Below are 14525 nucleotides of genomic sequence, written 5' to 3'. Positions count from 1 at the left end.
TCTCCTTACCACAATGGCATCAGTGACAGACTGTGGTTTGGTCCCACCACAAGGTTGGCTCACCACAAGTAGTTTGTGCACTGTTTGCTGCCTTTTCGTTCCGTCACCTGTTCAGCTCCCTTCCCCAGCACTTCTGCCTGTCTAGAGCAACCCTGTCCCCCGAGCCCCCTCCTCCTCCCAAGCCTGGCTGCTCACCCAAGCGAGGGCTTTCCAGCTCCCTTCTGCAGACAACCTTTCAGAAGAGAACCGAATGTCACCTACCCAGCCCAGCCCTGTTCCACCCCTGCAAACAAGCCCTGCTGAAATCAGTCCAACTCTTCTCCAGCTCTTGGTTTGGCTCCTCAGCAGGTGGCATTTTTCTCATCCATACCTACACATGGTTACCAAAATATCTTTTAACTCCTGCTGCTTCTAAATGAGACTAGGTGTAAGATCCTGGAGCCTTGTTTAAGCGCTTTTTTTTTTTTTTTTTTTTTTTTCTGCTTGAGCAGCAGGTGTTTAGCAGGTGTTTAGTCCAAGCCCTGGAACCCAAGAGTGCACACCTAGAACCACAGGGCGTGCTCACCTTATCACTGCTGGCTATGGTAGGAGGGCTGTGGGTCATGTTGAGAGGAGCACTGATGGGTCTCATACCCTTGTAAGGAGCCTGTGGGCAAGTCTGGAGTCCATTCCCCTGCCAAAGCTGTGATATACACAGGCAGGATTGGGAGAGTGGAAAAGCACCTCACAGAGGCACATTTCTGACAGCAGATGCATTTCTATCTGGGCAGGGCAGGGCAAGGCCCATCCTGAAAAAGAAGTGGGTGAGTCTTTCAAGACAGCTGCTAACCAGGAAGATTATTAACCCATAAAGCAGCTTCTCTAACTCCAGCACAGCACAGCCCCTCCAGCTCCAGGCATCTCCTCACTGAGCTTGGTGTGGGTTTGATGAAATGGCTATGCAGCTCCCACAAAGAACAGGCAAAAGTCTGCCCACACCTGACACTCTTTCTTCAAACCAGGCAGGGCCCAGTTTGTGTCCCACCACTACACACATCTCACACTGCTCCTGTGAGAGCCTCCAGCCACAGGGGACATCCAGCACAGCCAGCAGGTGCTGTGGCTTGGTTTTCCCCCCACAACTGTCATGCACCCAGGGCTGAAATACACTGCAGCCCCAAAACTCATAGGACAATCTGGAACAGAGGCAGGAGAGCAGCAGATCTCAGGGGGTCATGCAGAGGCAGCTGCCCTAGCTCAAGGGCAAGAATCAGCTGGCTCCAGCAGGCTCACTGCTGCCCCAGCCTGTGGCATCCACATGGCAAGAGAGAAGGGCAGCTCTAAGCATGCATCTGCTCTGACACAGCACTGGAAGATCAGTGCTTTCTCTATAAAGGTATACTGGGAGAGGAACAGTATGAGGGCCTTGTGCTGGATACAGCAGATGCAGCAGCCTCCAGGCTCTCTGCAGAGCACATGCAGAAGGACCTTGTTCTTCCCTTCCCCCAAGCAGATGAGCTGGAGGTCCAGCTGTCTACAGCCAGCTTCCCCACACTATTCAGTACAGCCAGGGACAGGGAACAGAGCCAGCACAAAGTGTCCCCACCCCTGGGACCTCTACCTGGATGGAAGGGCACTGCAGACTGGACAGCCCCAGCACGCAGACAACAGTCACACCAGGGAGCTGCTGGCTGGAGGATGTCCTTTGAAGGGGCAACAGTTTCACTTGTCTGTTCAAGTGAAACAAGCTGCACTTTTCTGTGCAGCTCCCCAGCTGCACAATGGAGCTATGGACACTGTGTACATCCCCCCTACACTAAACTACCTGGATGGGAGCTGAAAGGCTCAAAGCAGCTTGTGCTGGGCTCACGTTGGGCTGCTAGGAGCCTGGCAGAGGCAATTTAGAGCTGCCTGCAGCCTGTTCCAACAGCCTTGTACCTGCTCCAGGCAGCAAGCCACAGTTCTGCATTCCCACAGCCCAAAGAGGGTTGCTCTTGCAGCCTGAGAAAGCAACAGAATTAACCCCACACAGGCAGGACAGCACCAGGCTCCTGGAACAGGACAGGGATTTTGCCAGAGGCACAGAGGAATCTCTGAGCACCGGGGCAGCCCAAAGCAGCACTTGCTCTCTGTAAACCTCCCCAGCATGCACAGGGAAGAGAAAGAGCTGGACAAGAACCATATTTATTTCACTGACACAGGATTGCACTGATGGTCAATTCTACACACCGGGGACAGGCAGCAGCAGGGCTCCACGAGCTGGGCCAGGCTGCTGGGGGCAGAATTCACACAGAGAAATTTGTTTCTTCCAGGGGGCCGACTGATCTGCAGGACGGGGCTCTACGCGGTCAGGCTCCTGCTGCCGGTGCCAGGAATCTCCCACCCCAATCAAGTATAGAAACATTAAATAAGTATATACAGAACCTCTTGGGGTGGGCTGGAACAGGCTGAGTGCAGGAGGGCTCAGCCCATTTTTACTTTAGATGTCTAGAAAGAAAGAAGAGAGGTTAGGCTGTGGCCCACAAACCCCAGCTCAGCATCCCAGTCCCACCCAAGCACCCCAGGACCAACCAGAAGCTGCAGCTTATCAATCCCACTGGTAAGACATGAGTGTCACACAAGGTGCACGTAAAGTGACACCCTCGGTGACAGAGGGGCATCAGAAGGATTCCCAGTGTTACAAATAGGCACAGTATGCTCTGGGAAGAGCTGTGCCACCCCAAGCCTTGTAAGCAGCCTCCCCATCCCAATGCAGAAGACTGTGCTGAAACCCAGGTGTGTCTCCCTGGGGCTGGAAAGCATCCAGGGTGACAGCACCTTGTGCTCACTCAGGCCTGGTGGCCTCAGGAAGCAGGTACCTGCAGGATAGCAACGATGACTCCAAACAGCCCTATGGCACTGCCAAAGATTTCCACGATGAGGATCTTGACGAAGAGGCTGGCATTCTGGGCATCAGCCAGGGCAGCCCCGCTGCCCACGATGCCCACACAGACCCCACAGAAGAGATTGCATAAACCCACGGTCAGACCAGCTCCAAACATGGAGAAACCTGTGAGAGAGGAACACTGCAAGAGCAGGGTGTAACCCCCTTCCACCTGCAGCCACGACATGCTGCAGAAGCTGTGTCTCAAGGTGACAGAAGACCAGGAGCTGCCAAGCCCCAGCAACATTCTCTTTGGGGAGCAGGACTGTTCTGAGGTGTGCCCCAGCTCCCATAGCGCCAGGCCACTGCTCCACCCAGGGGAGGAACAGTGCTGCCACTGCTCCACCCAGGGGAGGAACAGTGCTGCTGCTGTGCAGCACAGCCTGCTGGGCGCAGGAGGTGCTAGAAGGTAAGAAAAAAGCTGCCTTTTGCCCCAAGAGTCACACACAGCGCTGCTGCTGTGCAGCACAGCCTGCTGGGAGGTGCTAGAAGGTAAGAAAAAAGCTGCCTTTTGCCCCAAGAGTCACATGTCCTTCAGACACCAGCAGCAGACCATGGGTGGGTCAGAGGTGGAGGTCAGGGTGTGGCAGTGCTCACTGTGACAGCACCAGGCACCCAGAAGTCCTCACCTGCGTGGTAGTTCCTGGCTCCAATCTCTTCTGGGGTGACTCCACTGAAAGGCTGAGAGAGACCACAGGACCTGGGTTAGTGACAAGTCTGTGCTCTCTGGAAAAGGCACCTGTCCCTGACAGGGCATGAGGCAGCCTCATTTCGGCCAGAGCCGGTCCCTGGTTCCCCATGGAATCTGCCTTGTGTGTGCTCTCCCAACCCTCTCTTCATCACAGGCAAGGATCACTACACAGACCACCAGTCCAGGGGCTCCCAAAGGCACAAGAGTGCTCCCAGTCCCCACAGAGCCACCCCTCCCAATAGTGGCCCATGGCCAGCTGCCCATGCCCACAGGGCCCCGAGGCTGGCGCAGGGATGGCACGGCAGCCCAGGTGCTCCCATACCTCAGCCATGTTACTGATGACTATTGCCATGATGATCCCGTAGATGGCCACGGCCTCACAGAAAATGATGCTGTGGGAGAAAGACAGAGCCTGAGCACAGCGTCTCAGCCAGGCTGACCAGTGTCCTGGGGGAAAGACCCCACCCCAAGGAGCCCCTGCCACTTCATGCCCAGCCAGCCAGACCCCTCCACAGCCATATGGGAAGCTACCCACTGCTTTACTTTCAACCTAGGGGGAGCTGCCAAACACAAAGGCTGGATGCTGGTTCTGCTGTGGCACCAGAGTAAGCTGCAAGGATCCTGTTGGAAGCAGGCCTAGGAAGCCTTGCCCTTCACCAGCCCATTTCTGCTCCTTGTGGAAGGGTTGTGCAAGGAGAACCCTTGCCTGGGCAGGATGTGTGATGTCAGGGTGTTTGTTTTGAATACACTGGGCTCATTCACAGCATGATATCACACAGTGACCCTTCAAAGCAGCACTCTGGCTCCTTTAGGGCTCTTTGTTTTGAAAGCAAACAGCATCAGCAGCTCAGCAAGGAACAGTCTGCCAGCAGCACCCAGCTAGAGAGCAGACAGAAGCCTCTTCACTGGATTGTGACCTGCCCCACTCAGGTACAGCACAAGAACTAACCCCAGGTCTGTGCTTACCTCACCAGATTCTTTGTTTTGATCCGTGGGGCTTTGACTCCACCACCAATGATGCTGGAGCCCGTGATGTAAATCCCCCTGCAGCAGACAAGGGTGGTTGGTAGAGGATTTGGCACTCACAGAATTCTATACAGAAACCAGGATCTTTCAGCTGAGCAAAGAATCAGGCATGCAGCTGGGGGACACTGAGCACTCAGCCTAGCCACTCCCAGGGTATGAGTGGCCCCAGGCTGCACCACCTACACCAGAAGAACTGCTGGGGCACAAGAGCCACCACTGGACAGCCCAGGCTCAGGGGTACAGCTTCCAGAGACTTTCCTGTCTTTCCACTGCCACTGCTGCCTGTGGGCTGGTCCACCCAGACCCCCCAGTGGTCCAGCAAATCAGCCCCACTGGTGTGGTGACCCACAGTCCTACATGTACACATTGTTCTACCCTGCTTTGCTGTGGGAAAACTGCAGTGCATACACAGCTACCAAGGTGGGACAGCAGGAGAATGCTGAAGAGCCAGTCCCACTCACCAGGCAGCTCCCACCACAGACAGGGAGATGGCCAAGCCAATGCCCAGGTTGGTCCACATGTAGGGTGAGGTCTCTGTCAGAAACCTGGAGAGGAAGAATTGTCCTGAGTTAGCACACAGAGGCTGAGCCCTCACAGTAACACCACACAGCCTATCCCAAAACAGATACTCCTCCACCAAATGATGAAGCCCAAGAGGGGTTGGGCACCAGACAGTGGGACATGAGAACCTTTGTCTGCCAGCCAGAAACACAGGACCCTCACCTGCATGGATCAAGATCTTCCTCCCAAGCCCTCACTGTGAAGCAGCAGCCTGGGCTTGGAGGGCAGAGCAGCAAGAGCTGCACCAGGACCTCGTAGGGAGGCAGCCACAGGAACACAGGGGCTGCATCCCTCCCACCTCCCGGGGAGCAGAGGCCCTGCTCACTGCAGCTCTTGCTCTCCTGCCATCACTCAAAAGCAAGTGCTGCTCTGGGAGGCACTGCCAGCACTGCTGCCTCCTCACACAGCCCTGAGGTGCCCGACTGTACAGGGGACTCACCAGGCCACATCGAAGCGGAAGCCCAGGTCAAATATTGTGTAGCAGATCCCTGGAAAGCAAGAACAAGATGGAAACCTCCAGGGAGGCACCAGCTGGATCCAGCACTGCTGGTTCCTCCCCCACCTGCAAAGCCCAGGCAAAGGCCCAGGAGCACAGCACAGCATGAAGGAGGGTTACTGGGAAGACTGGCTCAAGCATGTGGGGCTCTGGGGCAGGGTGTCCCCTCCAATTCCTACCCCCGTGATCCCAACACTTCCACATCAGCACAGGACAGACAGCCTGGGCCTGAGATACTGTCAGACCCCATCCCAGTCTTGCCTAGAAGATGACCATGGCTGTTGTCACCCCCATTTTCTATTTCCTGGCCCTGTGAGCTCTTCCCTGCCACAGGAGGGACAAGAGGAGCAAGGCTGTGCCCTGACTGACCATCACAGGCTGCTACATCACCATCCCATCAGCCTTTGTGCTGCTTCCCAGGAGCCCATCAACACGAGAAGCTCCAGCTTTCCTCCAACACCCCCTTTCCAAGGTGGCTGTGGGATCAAGACATGACTGTTCTCAGCATTTCCCCCAGGGTAATTTCCAGATACATTTATACTCCCACACAGGTGGGAGACACCAAAGCACCGTCCTGAGAAACTCAGAAAAAGCCCTTCCTTTCCAAGGAGAGTTTGTCCTGCTGTGTTCCTCTCCCACCAGGAACCACAGCCAAGAGTCACAGCCCAGGCACATGCAGAGGTGCTTTCACCAAAACCCTGCCTTACTGTGAGCTCCTGAGTGGGAAATGTGGCTGCAGACCACAAGGGACACTTGCTCTTTGCTGGAAAAGGGAGGGTGAGCCAGCCCTAAGGAACAGATAAGCACAGGCACCGTGGCACTGTGTGCTCCACGCCAGGCACAGAGGGTGAAGGGACAGCTCTGCCATATCTGACTGCAACCAGTCAGTGCCTGTGCAACGCTGATCCCACACGGCTGGGAAAAGAGGAAATGGGAGGCTTGTGAAAGGCTCAAATGAGCAAAGAGGCCACTGCACATGTCCTACTGCTCCCTTCCACCCCAGAGCAGCAGCCTGGAGGTGGGGGGTGATGGCAATCTGCCCAGCAGAAACGTGGGGCAGGGCCATGCCCTTCCCTGAGCACAGCCAAGGCCTGCAGGACAATTCATCCACTGGAAGGCCTCAGCACTGCAGATCCCTGGCAGCAGGGATGTCCCCATTATTCCTGTGTGCTCACCCTCCATGCACAGCTCAGGTCTCAGCACCCCACTCACCAGCCTCTGGGGCACACCAGCACTGTCAGGCAAGCCAGTGAGCCCATAATGGGGGTTGGCAATGCTGGTCACTCTTTCTGCCACAGATTTGGGGTGCCCCTCCCCTGTAGTGACACACAAGAATGAAGAATGGTGCCACCACAGCCAGGGAATACAGAGGAAAGCCACAGCCCAGCCTGCATGTCTGGCCACGCTCAAGGATGATCTCTAGTGCTGGGTCCAGCCAGTCTGGTACTTGTGTTTTGGCTTTGCTGCTTGGCTGCCAGAACAGGAACTGAACCCAGCCAGCCTCAGCTGCCTCCACTCCCCAGAAGTGGTAAAAGAGAGCTACAACCAGCTCAGGGCAGGTCCCAGGGCACCTTTCATCTCTCCAAGAGCAGGTGTAACCTTAGATTCATAAGCAAAAGAAACAGGGTAAAGGACACTCTCCTGTGAGCTCTCACTTGCAGTCCTGAAGCCAGAAGGACAGAATACAGGGCAGCAGGACTGGAGGATCAAATCAGGGCTTAGGACAAAGACAGAACACACAGAGACACTGCTGCAACACTGAATGGTGCAAGACCACTTCCTGCTCGTGGTCTTCCTCAAAAAGGGACTGCAACAGGGCAGGGCTCAGCTCAGCAAGATTCTCTGACAGCCTCACATCCACAGGGTGAATCTGCACTGGTGTGAGCTACATGATTCAGAGAGCCCAGTGAGGCAGCCCCAGGCCCTGGAAACACGAGGGAGTGAGACACCCTTCACTTCTGACTCACTCTCTCCCCTCACACAGACACTGAAGCAACGGCCAAGGTTTCCCCAGCCTCTGCCTGGTCTGTGGCCACTTCATTCTGTGCTAAGAGAAAACAATCAGCAGTCCCAGCACAAAATCTACCTGCTGGCCCTGGGGCATTAAATCCATCCTCCAAAAGCCCAACACTTCAGCAGCAGTGCACGGGCTGCCATGAAGCAGCTCCACCATCACCCAAACTCACACGTTCTCTCATGCTGCCACAGCCCGGCAAAGCAAGGCCATCTCTCCACCCGAGAGACATCAACCATCACAGTGTGAAGCACCAGGCTCCTCCTGCCTTCACCTCTCCCAAAACAACCTACCAAACCCCCCGACCAGCAGCAGCGCCTTCCTGCCCTCGCACACAGAGAAGCGAATCAACTGCCCAAACCAGACAGCCTCGGAGCGCGGAGCTGCGCGTCCGGCAGGGCTGGGGGTTACCGGGCACCGCCGGGGGCTCCGGGGGAGCGGCCACGAGCCCGAGGGCGCTGCCCAGGCTGGGGATGCCCAGGGCCACAGCCACGGGCCGGCCGCACGGAGCACCGCGGCAGCCGGGGCCTGACAACGCTGCCCCCCTGAACGCCCGGCTCCCTTTCCACACCACACAACCCTCCCGGCCCTCCGCGGCACGGGCAGCCTCCCCGCGGGCCCGCAAACCCCTCCTGCCGCACGGCTCGGCCCCGCGGCGCAGCCCCGGACCCCCCTTCCCCGCGCTGACCGACGCCCAGCAGCGTGGTCCAGAAGGCGAGGCCGAGCCCCGAGTAGAGCAGGGCGAGCCCCGTCATGGCGGCGGCGGCGGCGGCACCGGGCGGCGGGTGCGGAGCGGGCCGGGCACCTGACCCGCGCGGCACCTGACCGGAACTGCAGCGCCCCGGCGGAAGCGCCCGAACGCCGCCGCTGCCACCGCGCCCGCTGATTGGCTGCCTGGTTTGACAGTGGCGGGGGAACTACATGCACCAGAATGCATAGCGAGCAACACGTATTTCCATTGGCTGTCGTCCCCTCTCCACACCCTTGTGGGCGGGGCTTACGGGGCGGGGAATGCAGGGCCGAGCTGCCATTGGCCAGCGCCGCGCCGCAGCCCGGAAGCGGGCGCAGGGTCCCGCGTGCCGCCATGGCCGCGGCCTTCAGCAGCGACGGGGAGGCCGCGCTGCGGCGGGAGCTGTGCGCGGCCGGGGCGGCGGTACCGCGGAGCGACCTCGACGGCTTCTACGAGATGGGCCGGGCCGCCGCCTTCGTGCGGGATGGCGGGTTCCGCAAGGTGAGTGGGACCGAGGGTGGAGCCGGCGGGGGCTGCGCGCCCCCCCTCTCCCGGTGCCTCACAGGATTGTTGGGAGGCTGCCCTGGAGATCGTCCTGTCCAGCCCCTTGCCAAGGCAGGGGCACTAGAGCAGGTTATACAGCATGCGTGTGCAATGGCTCCGGTGATGGAGGCTCCATGACTGCCCTGGGCAGCTGTTCCAGGGCTCTGCCACCCACAGTGTAAAGAACTCCTGCCTCACGTTAATATGAAACTTCTTTTGTCTCGGTTTATGGCCGTTGCCCCTTCCTCTGTCCTGTTGCTGGGCTCCACTGAAAAGAGTCTGGCACCGTCCTCTTGGCACCCACCTTTGAGATTATTTACATTATTAACGAGATCCTGTCCTCGTTCCAGGCAGGACAGGGTTAATTTCTGCAGTAGCCAGGAGGGGACATGGCCACGACTCAGAGATTCCTCTGCACCACTTCCCATCACTCTCTGGGGACAGGGAAGGGGTCCTTTCCCAGTCCCATAGTGTGGCAGGGTCAGGTATTGTCAGAGCCTTGCATCGAGCACTCGTGTGTGAATAATTTGTCTCTTGTATGTTGTTGTTAGTAGCGTTGCTGTTACCATTGGTGTTCTTATTTAATTTGCTGTTTCCAGTAAGCTGCTCTGATCTTGAGCTGTGATCTCTACCCTTTGTGCCTCCGGCTCTCTGCTCCATCCTGCTGCAGGAGGAAGGAGAATGGGGAGCAGGGGAGTGGCAGCGTGGTTTGGAGAGGCTCAGTGGGAGCACTGAGCTGGGAGTACCATTCCTAAACCACAACAGATCCCCTCTCAGTCCAGACTAAACAGGCCCCCACAGCATCTCCAGACCCCCATGTGGCCTCTGCTGGACCTCCTCCAGTAGCTCCTTGTCTTTCTTATACTGAGCAGCCCAGAACTGGAGACAGTGCTTCTGATGTGCCTCACCAGGGCCAAGTGGAAGGGCAGGATCAACACTCTTAACCTGCTGGCCACACTCTTCCCAATGCACTCCAGGATCCCACTGGCTCTCCTGGCTGTAAGGGCCCTGCCAGTTCATGGTCAGCTTGTCACCCACCAAGATTCCAGGTCTTTATCTGCAGAATTGCTCTCTAGTAGGTCAGCCCCCAGCCTGTGCTGGTATTTGGGGTTATTCCTCTCCCAGTGCAGTACCCTACACTTGCCCTTGTTGACCTGCATTGGGTTTCTCTCTGCTTCACTCTCCAGCCTACCAAGGTCCTGCTGCATGCCACAGCCTTCAGGTGTTTCAGCCACTCCTCCAGTTTCATATCAGCAAACTTGCTGAGGATATATTCTACCCATTCCATCCCCTCCTGTCCCTCCATCTCACCGTCCCCAGTGCCTCATTCCTGTCTGCCTCGCCCCTTGTTCCCTCCAGGTCGCCCTGCAGTTCCCAGACGAGCTCCTGGCAGACGCGGGGCGGGTGGCAGGCGGGCTGGAGGCGGCGACCGGGGCCGAGATGTTCGTGCTGGGAGACACCACCTACGGCAGGTGGGCGTGGGGCTCTGCGGGCGGAACGGGGCTGTGCAGGGAGGAGCAGAGCCTGCCTGACACCGCCTTCCCCTCGCAGCTGCTGCGTGGATGAAGTGGCTGCGGAGCACGTGGGTGCCGAGGCGGTGCTGCACTTCGGCCCCGCCTGCCTCAGCCCCTGCGGGAAGCTGCCGGTGCTGCACATCTTCGGGCAGCAGCCCCTGCAGGTCGGGCGCTGCGCGCAGGCGTTCCGGGAGCTCTACCCCGAGCGGCAGAGCTGCGTGGTGGTGCTCAGCGATGTGGTCTACGCCCACGCGATGGGTGAGTGCTCCGGGGCAGGGAGGGGCTCTGCTGCTGCTCGGAGCTCTGCCAGGCTCAGACCAAGCAGGCATTCATTCCCCAGACACTTTGATTTCTGTCTTCTCCCCCGATCTGTTGCACCTTCTCCACGTCAGGACTGTGGCCAAGTTTTGTTCCCACTCCTCTCTTTCTTCAGGTGAGCTGGAGCAGCAATTGCGCCCCGAGTACCCCAATATCATCTTCTCCAGGCTGGTGTGTGGAGACCCTCCTGGCCCCGCAGTTCCTGGCGAGGAGCGCAAGTTCGGTCGCCAGTTCTTGGTGGAAGCTGCAGGAGGCCTTCAGGACTATGCCATGTTCTATGTGGGAGCTGAGGGCCTCGCCCTCACCAGCTTCATGCTGACCTGGAACTGCTGTCCCTTCAGCTCCTTCAACCCCCTCACCGGCTGCGGCCGCCGCGAGACCCTCAACGTCAACCGGACCCTGATGCGGCGCCTGTACCTGGTGGAGCGGGCCCGGGATGCCAGCGTGGTGGGCATCCTGGTGGGCACCCTTGGCGTGGCGGGCTACCTGACCGTGCTGCAGCACCTGCGGGAGCTGCTGTGCCGCGCCGGCAAGCGCAGCTACACGCTGGCCGTGGGGAAGCCCAACCCCGCCAAGCTGGCCAACTTCCTGGAGGTGGACGTCTTCGTCCTGGTGGCCTGTGCTCAGAACTCCCTCCTGGACTCCAGTGACTTCTACCGACCTGTTGTGACCCCCTATGAGCTGGAGCTGGCCTGCAACCCAGCCCGTGAGTGGACGGGGAACTATCTCACGGACTTCCGAGACCTGCTGCCAGGTAATGGCTAGAGACAGCTGCCCAACACCCTCCCAGGGCCTTTTCCACCCAGCTGCCCTGCCTGTAAGGTGTGCTTGCTCCAGGACAGATGGACCAGGCTAATGTCACCATTCCCTGGCAGGTGCCTGTGCGCATGTTGAGCTCCCACCGGCTGTTCCCGCAGAGGAGGCTGTTCCTGATGTCTCTCTGATCTCAGGGAAGATGCGTGCTACCCACCTCTGTGGCCCCCCATCCTCTCAGCTGCCCCCCAGCACCGCCCTGGCATGCAGGGACCAGTCACGGGCGCTTGCAGAGATCAGCCCTGCAGGTTTGTGTTGGTTTCATGGTGGGGCTGAGCGCTGGTGCAGGGGCAGTGCCACCTTCTTGTTCTCATAACAATTCCCTTTCTCCTCCCAGCCTCCTTCCTGGAGTCCCGCAGCTGGCGGGGCCTGGAGCAGCAGCTGGGACAGACCCCGGTCTCCAAGGCTGTGCAGGGCCGACGAGGGATTGCCATTGCCTATGAGGATGAAGGATGTGAGCAGCCCTGATGCAGCAGCTCTGGCACCCAGCCAGGAGCGGGCTGTGTGGGGGCCCTGGCACTGCCTCCCGCTGGGTGCACTGCTGGCACCTTGCTGGATGTGGCCTTGGGTCAGAATACTGCAGTGGGAGAGCAGGAGCTGCATGTGTGTTCAGGAATGCCTGTGGCACCCTGAACAGGGCAGCAGCAGGGCCAGGAGAGACAGGCACTTGGCCCAGACCCAGTCTCTGAGGGCTCCTTCATCCACGGCAGCTTTGTCCCTACATGGAAAGGTCACAACTTTGCAAAAGCTGACAGTGCTGGGACTTGAGGCTTTTGTGGACTACTGCTGCTAACTAAAGCTGAAGAGGATTTGTGAATGAACTGTTTTTTTAGAATAAAACACGGGCTGAGGAGCACAGATGTCCCAAAGTGAAAAAGGTATCATGGTGCCCACAGGGAAGCAAAGCCCTGTGTGTCAGCTAACACCAGCTGGAGGGAACAGAAAACCAGAACTAGGACCTCTGACACTAAAAGCACAGGCTGGGCTGGGTTACCAGGGCAAGGGCAGGGGAATATGAGCACAAACAAGCCCCTCTCCTGTTCTTATGAATGGGAATGGGGTGCACACATCCTGTGCTGCAGGAAGGACCCTGTGTTTGGCAGGGTGGAGCCCAGCCCCTCTCATGTGAGGCAGGGCTGTTTATGCTCCATGCTGGGCAAGCAGGACAGATTGTTTTTTGCCATCCCTCCCAAAGCCTGGGAGACACTGAGGTGTCCCAGTCTTGATTTAACCCCCCCACTCGGTTCTTCCCCAGAGGCAGGCAAAGTCTGGGCACTGCAATAATGACAGCCACAACATAGAAATATTCTTAATATAATTAGGTGCAGGGCCTCCCCCCTCCCAACCACACATACAAATGAGCAGGGGGCAAATTCCCCCCGCCCAGCCAGCCACTGCTGCAGGCACAGGGTGGCCTCCCTGCTGCGGGGAAGGGCTGGGGAGGGGCTGGGAGCCCGGGGATGGGGCAGCCTGTGCTGGGGCACTTCTGCCCAGGCTTCCCCTGCCCCGCCACCACCTCCTGCAGCCAGCATTCCTGTTCCCTGCGAGGAGGGAGCATGCTGGGGGAAACAAAGATGCTGACACCGAGATGCGGCCACCAAATCTAGCTGAGGAGCGTCCCGAGTGGGTTAATTCTAGGTGGAGGGTTATTCTATGAGCCGTACTGCAGCAGGGCAGGGAGGATGGGGGGCCTTTTCCTTGTGGGGAAGAGCTGGTCCAGGCAAATCGTCCACGGTCCTGGCCAGGTGCTCAGTAGTCTGCTGTGTATTCTGTACCATGCAGCCCTCGGCACAACAAGGTGAATTCCTTCACCATCTCCTTCACTCGCCGCTTGTTCACACGCTCTCTGCTGAGACAGAGGGAGGGGACAAACATGAAGTAGGACAGCTGGACAGGGCTATGCAAGGGGGTAATTTCCTGTGGGAAAAGTGGGGCACAGCTGCCAGGGCAAGTGGCACACAAACCTGAGGATCTGCTGGCTGAAGTTCTCCTTCTGCTCTGGAGTTACTCGGGCCGAGGGGAAGCCATCCTGCTGCATGGCCTCCTTGATCCAGACGCTCAGGAGGCTGAAGCAGTGCTTGTTCAAGGCAAAGAGGATTTCTGCAAAGTGATCCATGAGGCTGCGGGAAGCCTGGCCACCGATGCCCTGCCACAGAGCAAATGACACGCTGAGCCACATTGTCACTGCTCCCACCCACGCTGCTGGGCTCTGTAGGGATGCTGCTCAGGAATAGAGCCCAATGCTGCCCGAGGAGCCCATGGTGCAGCATGTCTCACCTCCAGCACTGCCTGCAGCAGTGCTTTGCCATTCTCATGCACGACCTGTCCCACCGGGGCGATCTCTCCACAGCGCGGCAGCAGCTCTGTCTGCAACACAGAGGCCAGGCCCGCTCAGTGCCAGCACAGGCTCACACTGCAGCACTGCCCAGCCTCAGCCCCGCTCCCAGCTCTCAGACAGGACTCCACGATGGCATCATACTCACAAAAAAGCCACAGGATGCTTTGACTGTTGGGGCTTCGGGAAACTTGAGTGAAAGGACACCTGCAGGCAAAAATTACTCAGGTTAGCAGCCAGAAAACCCTCTGGCCATCCCAAATCAGCCCTGTGGTCCCCAGCCCTTTGCTGTTTTGCACCCAGCTCTACAGGAGGAGCAGGCTGGCTTCTCCTCAGGGTGATTTGGAGCACATGCCCATGGTACTCACCACACTGAAACACTGCTTTGACATCCAGGTTGCTACACAGGAAGAGATCCGGCTTCCTTTTCAGAGCCTGCAAGGCACACAGACAGGCAGCATGAACCCAGCGCTGCAGAGGCAGCCAGGAAGCCTCCAAGGAACCCGGTGCCCAGACAGCCTCTGCCTGGACACACACTTACCTGAGCACACCCCCAGGAAAGGGCAGATTCACACAGTACAG

The 14525-nt window shown here is 58.2% G+C and overlaps 3 protein-coding genes across 5 annotated transcripts in view; 1 reads left to right on the top strand and 2 right to left on the bottom strand.

Moving 5' to 3' along the window:
• Positions 1 to 2146: 2146 nt before the first annotated feature.
• On the bottom strand, positions 2147 to 8536 carry ATP6V0B (ATPase H+ transporting V0 subunit b). The gene is made up of 8 exons (XM_039711486.1): positions 8379 to 8536; positions 5620 to 5668; positions 5081 to 5164; positions 4560 to 4637; positions 3916 to 3985; positions 3532 to 3583; positions 2838 to 3028; positions 2147 to 2466 (listed from the first exon to the last, which is right to left on the bottom strand). Exons 1-8 carry the CDS (start codon positions 8443 to 8445, stop codon positions 2443 to 2445), a joined length of 615 nt encoding a protein of 204 aa, XP_039567420.1. The 5' UTR covers positions 8446 to 8536; the 3' UTR covers positions 2147 to 2442.
• A 198-nt stretch (positions 8537 to 8734) lies between these two features.
• DPH2 (diphthamide biosynthesis 2) lies at positions 8735 to 12464 on the top strand. The gene is made up of 6 exons (XM_039711466.1): positions 8735 to 8921; positions 10323 to 10435; positions 10515 to 10735; positions 10911 to 11549; positions 11671 to 11856; positions 11946 to 12464. Exons 1-6 carry the CDS (start codon positions 8775 to 8777, stop codon positions 12074 to 12076), a joined length of 1437 nt encoding a protein of 478 aa, XP_039567400.1. The 5' UTR covers positions 8735 to 8774; the 3' UTR covers positions 12077 to 12464.
• A 425-nt stretch (positions 12465 to 12889) lies between these two features.
• IPO13 (importin 13) overlaps positions 12890 to 14525 on the bottom strand; it is a 30568-nt gene continuing 28932 nt past the window's right edge. Inside the window, exons 16-20 of one of the 3 annotated variants that reach the window (XM_039711459.1) lie at positions 14312 to 14378; positions 14092 to 14150; positions 13886 to 13975; positions 13573 to 13754; positions 12890 to 13454 (exon numbers count right to left, since the gene is read on the bottom strand). In XM_039711459.1, coding sequence (XP_039567393.1) covers positions 13358 to 13454; positions 13573 to 13754; positions 13886 to 13975; positions 14092 to 14150; positions 14312 to 14378 — 495 coding nt within the window. In that variant the 3' untranslated portion in view covers positions 12890 to 13357. Of the gene's footprint in view, positions 13458 to 13572; positions 13755 to 13885; positions 13976 to 14091; positions 14151 to 14311; positions 14379 to 14525 lie in introns of those variants that run through there. The other 2 variants (XM_039711458.1, XR_005627679.1) reach the window with 2 other exon arrangements.

Source organism: Passer montanus, unplaced genomic scaffold, assembly GCF_014805655.1.
Source record: "Passer montanus isolate IOZ18808 unplaced genomic scaffold, ASM1480565v1 scaffold25, whole genome shotgun sequence".
NCBI classification, from domain to species: Eukaryota; Metazoa; Chordata; class Aves; order Passeriformes; family Passeridae; genus Passer; species Passer montanus.
The sequence above is the reverse complement of the archived record's forward strand: the minus strand, read 5'-3'. Positions and strand labels throughout refer to the sequence as shown.